Here is a 10,643-nt window from a genome sequence, read left to right as displayed (position 1 = left end):
CAGAAAAGGTGGCAGGGTCCGCCAAAATGTAAACAAAGTAAAACAGTATGTAATTGTGTTTCGCTTTGAGGTCAGTTTGTTGATTACTATAAAATGTGTAAAATACAAATCTGTCACTGAAGATCTTCCTCCTTAAAGTAATTAAAACTAGCCGAGTACCGTAACTGTTGTGAAAGTCTCATTACCAACAGTTTGGCAGGGTCCGCCAAAATGTAAACAAAGTATAACAGTATGCAACTGTGTTGTCCTTTAAGGTCACTTTGTTTTTTTCCCGTCATTAATTTGTTTATTTAGTTTGTTTAGGCATAAAAAAAAAAGTCAATATATTTGTCTTCTGATTAAAATGTCTTACCGAAAACTACATGTTGCACCTTTAATTTTTGAATTGCAAGTTAGAAAAGGTCTTCACAAGCACTTTCCTTTGTCACTGCAAATGACAAGTTAAGCAGAATCACTAGTTGTGTTTCTCTTTGCCCAACATTCCAGGTAATTTTTTTTGCCTTTCTAAGTTCACAGTGATAAAAAATATACTCTACTTAAGTAAAAACAATATTTGAGTGGTTTCATACACTAACACTAACATATACCCAACACTTCAGTAAAAAGTACCAATGTAATGATCTAAGAGTACTCCATCACATGTAAAGAAAAGCATATGATCCCACGAGTGTTGCATTATATGTTAATGAATTCTTAATACTTATGCATTCATGTGAAAGTAGCATTTTACTATCGTAGCTGGTTGAGTTGGAGTTAGTTTTAACTGCTTTATAACATAATCCTAATTAAATGTTCATTTTGCTTCTTAACTGTAGTAAAGTTTGGTTATAAAGTAGCAAAAATTGATAATCTTAGTGTAATTACATGAAATCCGTAGAGTGAGTGTGTTTTATTTCAGGCCCATGCTGTCTTTGTTGTAAAAGAATAGTTTTCAGTTTTGATCAGTATTAAATAATATATAAAGCCAATAGGATATGAATCTAAATACAGCACATTTCTTCTCTTAACCAGTGATATTAACTACTGGTTTAGTATTACTTACATTTTCTTTTAGAAAGAACATTAAAGCTTCCCATATTCAAGAAAATGACTGAAGAGCTAGTTATCAATCAAAATGATCAGCAACACTGATCACAAATATACTGAACTCTACTTCTGCTTTTGTATCTCTCTTTTGGCAAGACTGACGGACTGAAGGAAAAGTGTTTGTCAACCATGACTTTTTTTTGTGAATGAAAAAAACATCTGTCTGTTGATGTTCGTTAAGAACAATTTTCTTAAGAACATTTGCATAAAAAATACCGAGGTACTTCCCATCCTCACCCTGTTTGAGTCAGCTGCTCCTGTGAGGTCGATCATAAGTGAAGCAATCAAACATGAGCGTTCATCCCTTTTATAAAACATTCATAATAATTCAAGCATTGTTTAACGTATATCACTGAGGTGCAGTTCGTTTTAAACGTGTCCCAGGTAGCTTTGACACCAGAATCACCAGGTGGTTGCTTGTGTCGCTCAACATACAGCAGCTCCCTGTCTCCGTCCATCTGTGAGGAAACAGTCTGTCCAGTCTTTAACTAGTCTCTGAGAGCTGAACAAGTTTCTGGAATCGATGGTTGATCTCTGCAGGCCCCAAAGACACCATCATCTCAGCAACACTGGGCCCTTGCTGCAGGTCAGAGGAGAGCAGGGGGTCAGAGGTCAATGAAGTAATGCAATCAAACGAGACAGTTAGAAAACAGACCTCTGAAAAGCAATCAGACTCTACTTCCTCTTTTCATATTAGGACAATCTGCAGGGTAGCTGTGGCGAATGACTCACTGTAGGTTTTAGTCATTACTTTCATTTCAAATGTGCTATTTAAAAGTTTTAGCTTAATCATGCTGTGGATGGAAATAAAAAAGAAGGAACACGTGCAGTCGTATCAGTCAAGCAAGGGTCTTTTTCTGATGACTGCTGGCAAAAATGATGGCATTTGCTGAGGTGGCATTTAAAAAAAAAGATACCATTTCAATAACAAAATTGCAGAAATGAAAATTACAAGTAAAAGAAGTACTAGTACTAGTTCCTCTGAAAGTCAAAATGGTCTTAAAATATTATAGCACAGGTGGTGTTCTTGAGGTAGGCTCAGAAAAACATATTAATTTAAGTTTGATGGGTAAACTCAGAATTCAGCCAGTCTCAGTGAGATGAGACTGAAATGCTGGACTTTTTTGTGAGGGGGTTATAAAGGTGGTTTCAGATTGCAATGTCCTCCTATCTTATGCTGATCAAGATAACAGGATGTTGTGGTTAGTCGACAAAACTGCAAACTCTTGTGATTAACATGGCTGATTTTAAAAGAACATGTCATAGAAATGTATAGAATACAGTTAAGGTAGGGTTTCCTGCAGCTGTTTTATTCAAAAGCAATAAACACTTAATTAAAACCACCTCTGCAAAAACACACTGCAGACTAAATGACTTTTACTACGAGTAGCATCTACCAAACAAGCAGGCAGCTCTGGGTGCAGGCAACACAGATGGAAATGACCATTTTTAGTTGAAAATCTGCAAAAGTTTGCCTATATTTGTCAAAACGTGGTGCCTACTGTACATTACCCACAATGCAATCAAACACAGACAGTTCTGTTGCAAATTTAGCGAATTAACACTAGTAGCATCTGACTGTGTCATAATGGGCTGAAAAATCTACACCAATGCCCTCTCAAGTCAGAACAACTCAGAAATTCGAAGATTTTTTGGTAGACGACTTGACGAGTTGAAGAAGTTTAGGCACTCTTAAGTGATCAAATGCAAAACAAATCTTTATCAGAAGTTGCGAGAACTGCGGGCCGTCTGAAGAGCATGTGAATAAAGCAGAGTCTCGCTTTGAGCTGCCAGCCTCAGGCGAAGATGAGGAGCAGGCTTCAGAAGTCTGGTACACTCCCTTCTTTTGACTCCATACACCAGATAGTTTTTAATTTTGAAGCCTGCAGTCGTCCACTCCAGCAGATGTCAACTCACTTCACACAGCTCCCTCTGGAGCCACAAAAAGCTGAATACAACTTTTTTTACAACACAAACAAACATTCTGAGTTTTGAGATCTTTCACCTCAGCTGATGTGTGAGGAAGGACTTAAGACCCAAACAGAGATGCTGGTGAAGCTCTGGGTTAAAGTTAGTTTGAAGTTACCACATCTGTTTAACCAACACCAGGCAGGAAACCGTTTAGTGTTTGCAACACAATGTCTTTTAGGTACCTGCAGACCACTGAGAGCCAGTCGTAACAGCTTCATCACTTCTCTGTATTTTGTGGCTTTAGTCTGCTTGGCTACAGTCTTCAGATCTTTACTGAGTTGATCCAAGTCCAGCTCCTCGCCTCGCTCGGCTACTATTCTGAAACAAACAGACACAGAAATGTTTATAATGCTGCTAGAACAGTGCAGCTGAAATGTACAGTGAAACATGCAGTTATTAACACTACATACTTCAGCACTAATGAGGTGATGTGCTGGGCCTCTGTAGTGAGCGCTGCCACCTGCTGGTTAGAGAAGGAAGGTCGCACCCACATGTAAGAGTAAGCAGGACTCACAAGCTCCTTAAGGGAAGATATGTGACCCTGGAGAGGAAGAGAAGAGTTTCAGTATTACTCGAGAGGGCTTGTTGAAAATAAGGTATGACTACATGGTAGCATGATCTGATTACATATCAGAAAGCGTGCCATTATGGTTACCTTACGAAACTGTAGCATCCGCCTGATATAATCCTCATGCAGTACTTCTGCGTCCTGGATCTCTGCTGGGTAGGCCTGCTTGATCAGTTCCTGCAGATCTTTGATCAGCAAACGGCACTGATCTTCATCTTCGATACGGTGCTTTAAGTGGATTCTGAAACAAACATAGACATTACTGATATATGAATCATGACCTCGCAAGAAAGAGTAAGAATTCTAGCACTCCTATGAGTCTGTTTAGATACCAGAATTTTAAAAAAATCTGGTGAATATGAAGCTACCAGACACAGCTAACCCGAGTCTCTCACAAAACAATCTGTACAAATCATATTTTGTACATTGGGGGGGAATTTATTAGCTGCCACAGTGACTTCCTGTAGTCTCTGTTGTGGCAACCTCATGAAACTGGTAAGATGTGAAGGAGGCGCTGGCAAGAATAAATTAAGCATACAACCTCCTGTAAATCCAGAACATGATGTTTTTCACTTTGGTTTTTGTATGAATTAAACAAATGGCATGTAACAGGTAAAGGAGTGGCTATTAAAAGGTGCAGATGGCAGATTTTATTACCTTTAGAGAACGCAAGGCTAGCTTTTTCCTGCTATTTCCATTGTTGCTGCTAAGCTATGCTAACTGTCAGCTGAGCATATCTTCATATTTAATGTATAAATATAAGACTGGTATCGCCGCTCTCTAACAAAGTACAATAAACCCTTTCCTAAAATATCAAATCTTCCCTTGGACCAACAAGTATTGGACCAACAAACTGACAAACCAAAGATCATCAGACATCATCATTTCCACTGAGCAACAATGTAAGTGTGGCAAAAAATCCAACATATCCATTCAGTACCACTGATGTGTTCAGAAAAGGGGAGCAGACGGAAGCTTCTGTGTCCTGTTATCATGAAATATCATGACAATGCAGCACAAAAAAAGAGAGAAAAACAGAGTTCTGACTTACCTGTTGACCTCTGGTAGTTTTTCCAGGTCTAACATAGCAGAGTGTGTCGTGATCTTTGAGGGATTAAACTCAGAGATCAGTTCATCGATCCTCCTCCCAATTCGACTGGCTGTGAAGCAAAATTAATAATTTAGAAGAATGTGGTCGTTCCCCCTGTCAATCCTTCCAACATGCTTTTCTTCAATTTGCAAATCAATGATTTAAGATCTAAATTACTGTGCAACTATATGCTGTTTCTTCACATCACATGTTTTTTTTCCCTCCCCGATCACTCACTGTTGAATCCAGATCCACAGTGGGTTGTGATATCCAGCAGAGCCTCCGGCAGAACTCCGTCTGTCTGGAAGCTCTGAATGAATATGTCCCCCTGTCGTTTGGACAGTTTGCTGCCATCCTTGTTCATCAGGAGCGGCAAGTGCCCGAAGGTCGGCGGCTGCCATCCAAGAGCACGGTACATGAGTAGATGTTTAGAGGTTGAGATGAGCCACTCGGACCCCCGCAGTACATGACTGATCCTCATGTAATGATCATCCACTACGTTAGCAAGGTGATAGGTGGGAAAACCGTCTGCTTTCATGATTACAGGGTCCCCCTCCACCTAAACAAAGAGGGCAGAGGCAACAAAAAGCAGATATTACTCTGTTAATCCTCTCAGACGTTGCACTTTATCCTCCATCATAAAGCATGAACCTCAGTGAAACAGAGACTGAAATCACTACAGATCTGACCTGGGCCACCTCATGATGATTCAATCCAAAGACGAGATCCTGAAAAGGCTCGACACCTTCTTCAAGACGAAATCTGATCACATGCGGCACTCCCTGAGCCAGTTTCTCGTGGACCTGCTCAGCCCGAAGGTGACTACACCTGTTATCATACCTGGAAAGAGACATACACCGCCAAATTCCTTAAATCTGACAAAAACATCCCGCCTGGTTGTATATCATCATGACGTCTGTGAGTACATGATTAGGTGAAACTGTAAGCCTCATGTGCATCATGTTATCTAGCTACCTAGGTGTCTGTCCGGTCCTTAAGGCCTCTTTTTTGAGCAGTTCGAGTCTCTGAGAGCTGCAGAAACAGTAGTAGGCGTGATTACTCTCCACAAGCTGCTGGGCCGTCCGACTGTAGAGGTCGAGTCTCTGAGACTGCATGTACGGACCCACCGGGCCACCTCGACGAGGACTCTCATCTGGAGGAATACCTGGAGGTGAAAGTGAGCTTATTGCCATTCTTAGAAAGTGGAAAATTAATTAACAATTACAACTGACCTAATAACCCAATAACTGTGACAAACCATATGACTTGAGTCCAGTGTTTCTTACCAGCCCAGTCCAGCATTTCCTCTATGGACCCTGCAGCTCCTGGTACCACCCGGCTCTGATCAGTGTCCTCCAGTCTGAGGATGAACGAGCCTCCGTACTTCTTGGCAAAGATGTAATTGTAGAGAGCAGTTCGGAGGCCTCCGAGGTGTAAGAAGCCTGTAGCACAGAACAATATAATGTCAGAGCATCAGACTACAGAATAAGCAAAAAACATTTCTGCCAAATGGTATCACTACACAGCTCACATAGGAAACAATGTTTTATTACATACAGTAAAATGAAATAAAAATATGTTTGTCGTCATTTAGAAATACAATTCGGCATTAGTTTGGAGTCACTGGATCAGTATTATAAGCTGCAGAGGACTGCATATAGAAGGAGGGTAGTCAGATATGCAGTTTATGTATTACACAAAGCTTTTCAAGCAAAAATTATGGATGAAATCTACAAAATCATGTCAAAACACTACTTTTTAAAAATGATTTTCTATGCAGAAGGCAAACTGGAAGAAAGATGCAGCAATTTGACTGGATCGACTGTAAACCAGAGACTTTGGACAAACTACTGTTCTTCTAAATATGGATGGATGAAAATTAAATCGATAATAAAGTCTCCCTAAAATATGACTTACTAAGATACCAAGTGGGTCAGTGTGCTGCACATATTAATGCAGCACACTAACCAATATTTTCATCAAGCATTTATGAAAATATGACTCCAAAGAAAAGAAATTAGGTGTTTTTGATTTGTTGATCCCTGGTGGAGAACTTGCGGTTGTTGTCAACAGCTTCTTTCCATCCATCTGTATTTCCTGACAGGACATTTTAACACCATGTGATCTGGGGGGGACCTTACCTGTGGGACTGGGTCCAAACCTGACCCTCACTTCGCCCTGAACCGTGGAGCAGCATCTCATGAGGTGGATGTTCAGGTTGATGTTAACCCGCCTGTATCTGACCGCTGTCAGACACTGGACACATCTCTGCGTTAACAGCTTCATATTAAGTTTTACAGCCGTCTAGCTAACAAGCTAGCTAGCTTGGCACCACTCGGGCTTCGGAAAGGTTACGGCGGTTAATAAAACTGCATTTCAGCGGACGACAACATGACAGTAACACGATAATAAATACCAAAAGTCGTCGCTCACATGCAAGTGTGGAGCTTGTTTGGGTCAAACATTATTCAAGACCGTTCAGAGGCGCTCTTCTTCGTGGAAACAGGACCGGAAGTGGAACTCAGCATCCTCAAGGCGCACACTGCCACCAAGTGGCGAGATTTATAACTGCATCCTTCATTATTGGCTCTAAAAGAGAACTGAGCTGACTTTACACATTATAATCCGGTGGGTTTTTTTTTAAGCTAAACACTTACTTGAGGCTTCAGGATGAAGTCAGAATATATATCGTACAATTTATGACCATTTTTAATCCTTTGAGAGTGCAAATTCATGGAAAGACACTGGAGGTAAACTACTGGACAAATACTTGAGGCCTAAATGTGTTTGTGACTAAGTGGTGACACACAGTATGTACTTCAGGTTGTGGGCCAGTGAAAGTCATGTTTTAGGTTTTGGAATTACATGTGTCTCTTCATGTATATGTAGTTTTATATTGCTTTAATGATATTTACTGTATTGTAGTACAGTCAGTTTTCTTTAACATTAGTTGAGATTGAGATTTGAGATTATTTTGCAATGTTCAACATATCCTTAATTCCAATTTAATTCCAATTTTTTTTTTTTTTATTGAATTTGCTGTCCCTGACAAACCGATAGCAGGTGGCGGCAGGAGACACCACCTTGACTAGTGACTCCTCAGGTGGTGCCACCTATTGTCAGTCACTTCACTTCACTTCAGTTTGACGACTCTGGAGCAATAAGAAGCAGCTGGGGAATAATCATGAGGATGCAGAGTAGAGGGAGATGTCATATGATGCAGAGACCTGAGGAGCCACAGAGGAAAACCCTACACAAACATCACTCAGTCACCATGATCACATGGAGTTCTGCTCAGATCATTAATAGGAATCACAGTTGTTTTTTTGAAACAAGGTAGATTCACTGTAAGATAATTGTATCATAACCCATCAATCCATGATTTATAATCAGTGTAATTAGATTCTGCCCACCCAGGCTGGAGGAGAGGGTGTCTTCTCTCCAGACAAAGCATCTCAAATCCTCTAAGAGGTTTCTGGTCACAAGGTCGTCAGCTGTTTGTTCTGTTGTGGCCGTAACACCTAACACGTCCATCTATTCCTTTATTATTAAAATGCTAAGCAGCTTTAAAAATGGTCAAACGCATGAGCCGTACATTCGTGTAATATTCTTTTAAATACAATATCTGTGCTATGTTATTCTTATAGAATTATAGAAAAAGATCTTATAGAATTCTTAAAGGTGCACTGTGGAGTTTTTGGTAAGAACTTTTAGTCATAAGATAAAGATCTACACTGATTTATTTTTTTCATGCCTAACAAATTAAACAAACAAACTCTTTTTGTGAAATGCAGTTTTATAGCGACATACCTCTGAGAACAGCTTGTTTATTCAGTTGTGTCAGTGTGATATGTCGGTGGTGGATGTGAATATGAACTTCCCCTTCATCAAATTATGAATCAACCTGAATATCTTGTTACCAATTTCCTATTTTTCTGCAGCTGCGCTTGAACTGTATCCCTTTATACAGACTGAATCACTTCCTATAACACTGATTACTGAGTGTCTGGTTGAAGCCTCACGAGATTGACAAACCAGATTAACCAGTTCATCTGCATGCACGCGTGTGTGTCTGTGTGTTTGTGTTTGTGTGTGTGTTATGTGCATGTGTGCACATAGTTCGCGGTGTAGCTTGTGATCACGTGTGTGTGTGTGTGTGTCTGCGATATTGACAGTCCACATTTTGATTTTACAGAAACCTCCTGCTGAAATGTATCGTGGGATTTGTTATGAAAGTCTTTAAAACAGATCTCTGTGAGGGTCAACTCTTATTTTCAGTCCAAACTGCCTTCATGTAGACAAAGCCAGAAGCTTATTTATACAAACAGAAATACTAGGGAGGGGTAACCTGCAGAACATGAGTCAGGTGTAACTTTATACTTGTGTCTCTTCTCTTTTCTGTCTCTTTTTTTTAACACACACGCACATTCACATACATTAAAAGTACAAACCCTGAGGCAGAGGAATCCTTCTTGTCCTGCCCCCTTGTGCAGCACAAGGGGAGTCAGCCATCATCACCTGCGTTGTCGTCACAAGACAACACACCCTTCAGCAGCACACTGGTGCACCTGAGACTCTGGTGTCAGGAGAGAGAGAGAGAGAGAGAGAGAATCAAACATCGGCACGTTACTGAAGGACTCCTGTCACAAAACAAGATCCGGTAAGAGATTCAGCTTTGATTTCATGCCATGTAATAATTTTTAATTCTGCCGAGTCTGTCGCAGCTATCAGATCTCAGTTTCTCCTGACTGATTTATTATGTAAGAGAAAGAAAAAGAGCAGTAGGAGCTTGAGACATGTATTGTGTGTTCACTGGCTGCTCAAACAATGATGGATATCTTCAGATCAGGTTGAAAATCAAGTTAAATCTTTGGATACCATAATCTGGTCCGTCCTGTTGTGTGAAGTGTGTACCTCTGGCAACAACATGCTGTTTGGGGATTTGAGCCGTGGGAATAATGAACTCTGCCTCATTAAACTGGTGTGTTCAAGCCCGTATCAGTTACGATACGGGCTTGATGAGTGAAATCAGTGAGTGATATCATCTCATAACCAGGGAAAATCCCTCGACAGGATTGCAGAGACCATCTTATGATGGGATCATATCAGCTGTGATACCAAATCGTGTGTGTGTATCGGGAACATGAGATGAGAGAAGAGTTTGCTTTAACAGGTGAACTGTTGAAATATTCCCTTGTTTGACTCAAGGAATTTAACACATTAAACCTGGTGGAGTTCACCTGTTGTCACTCGCTTCTGTCATGTTATGTTTTCTGAACTGGACTGAGATGGTGTCTGGTTTTACTTAATGTCTTAATGTTGACAGCAGTGATTGAAACTTGGACATTAAGCGTTGGACCTACAGCTTCTCTCCTTCCTCCTAACCTCCTTCTTCTGGACCTCTTGCTGTAAACGTGCCTGTCTTTAAACTTAATTTTGATCTCAGTCACAAACTTGTAAAATGGACTGATTCAATTGCCGGCAAAAACTTTTAGGACAGATAAAAATAAAAAAACATTTCAGGAAATTCAGTTTACAAATGACAGACTTGTGACGGCAGTTAATGAAGAATTGATTTTAAAAAAGGTTGCAAAATATTATCTACAGTATATACTAAAGACATCAGAAGTAAAAGTACTATTTAAGAACACTTCCTTTCAGAGTGTTTATATTGTTATTGTTATTATTAGTATTATTATCACTATTATTACTATTATATCACTGATGCTTCAATATGCACGTAGAATAAAAAAAGCTGTAGTTCGTCAATGTGAAGTTGATTTTCACGACAATAAGTTTGTTGTGTCATTTTCTATAAGATGACAATACGATTTTTACATCCATGTGTAAAAAAAAAAAAACAGTTTTAGTCACAATCATGTCATTCATAGGTAAATTAACATTTAAAATCCTTTCAGTAAATGTTCT

At 39.8% G+C, this 10,643-nt stretch overlaps 1 protein-coding gene across 1 annotated transcript; it reads right to left on the bottom strand.

Moving 5' to 3' along the window:
• Positions 1–1,377: 1,377 nt before the first annotated feature.
• On the bottom strand, positions 1,378–7,249 carry ears2 (glutamyl-tRNA synthetase 2, mitochondrial). Its single transcript, XM_037093694.1, has 10 exons — positions 6,857–7,249; positions 6,002–6,157; positions 5,691–5,880; positions 5,405–5,555; positions 4,953–5,274; positions 4,677–4,785; positions 3,713–3,866; positions 3,468–3,598; positions 3,240–3,375; positions 1,378–1,666 (listed from the first exon to the last, which is right to left on the bottom strand). Exons 1-10 carry the CDS (start codon positions 6,999–7,001, stop codon positions 1,571–1,573), a joined length of 1,590 nt encoding a protein of 529 aa, XP_036949589.1. The 5' UTR covers positions 7,002–7,249; the 3' UTR covers positions 1,378–1,570.
• Between the last annotated feature and the right edge of the window lie 3,394 nt (positions 7,250–10,643).

The sequence above is a fragment of the Acanthopagrus latus genome, chromosome 1 (genome assembly GCF_904848185.1).
Source record: "Acanthopagrus latus isolate v.2019 chromosome 1, fAcaLat1.1, whole genome shotgun sequence".
In the NCBI taxonomy this organism is placed as follows: domain Eukaryota; kingdom Metazoa; phylum Chordata; class Actinopteri; order Spariformes; family Sparidae; genus Acanthopagrus; species Acanthopagrus latus.
This window is presented reverse-complemented; position numbering and strand designations above follow the sequence as displayed.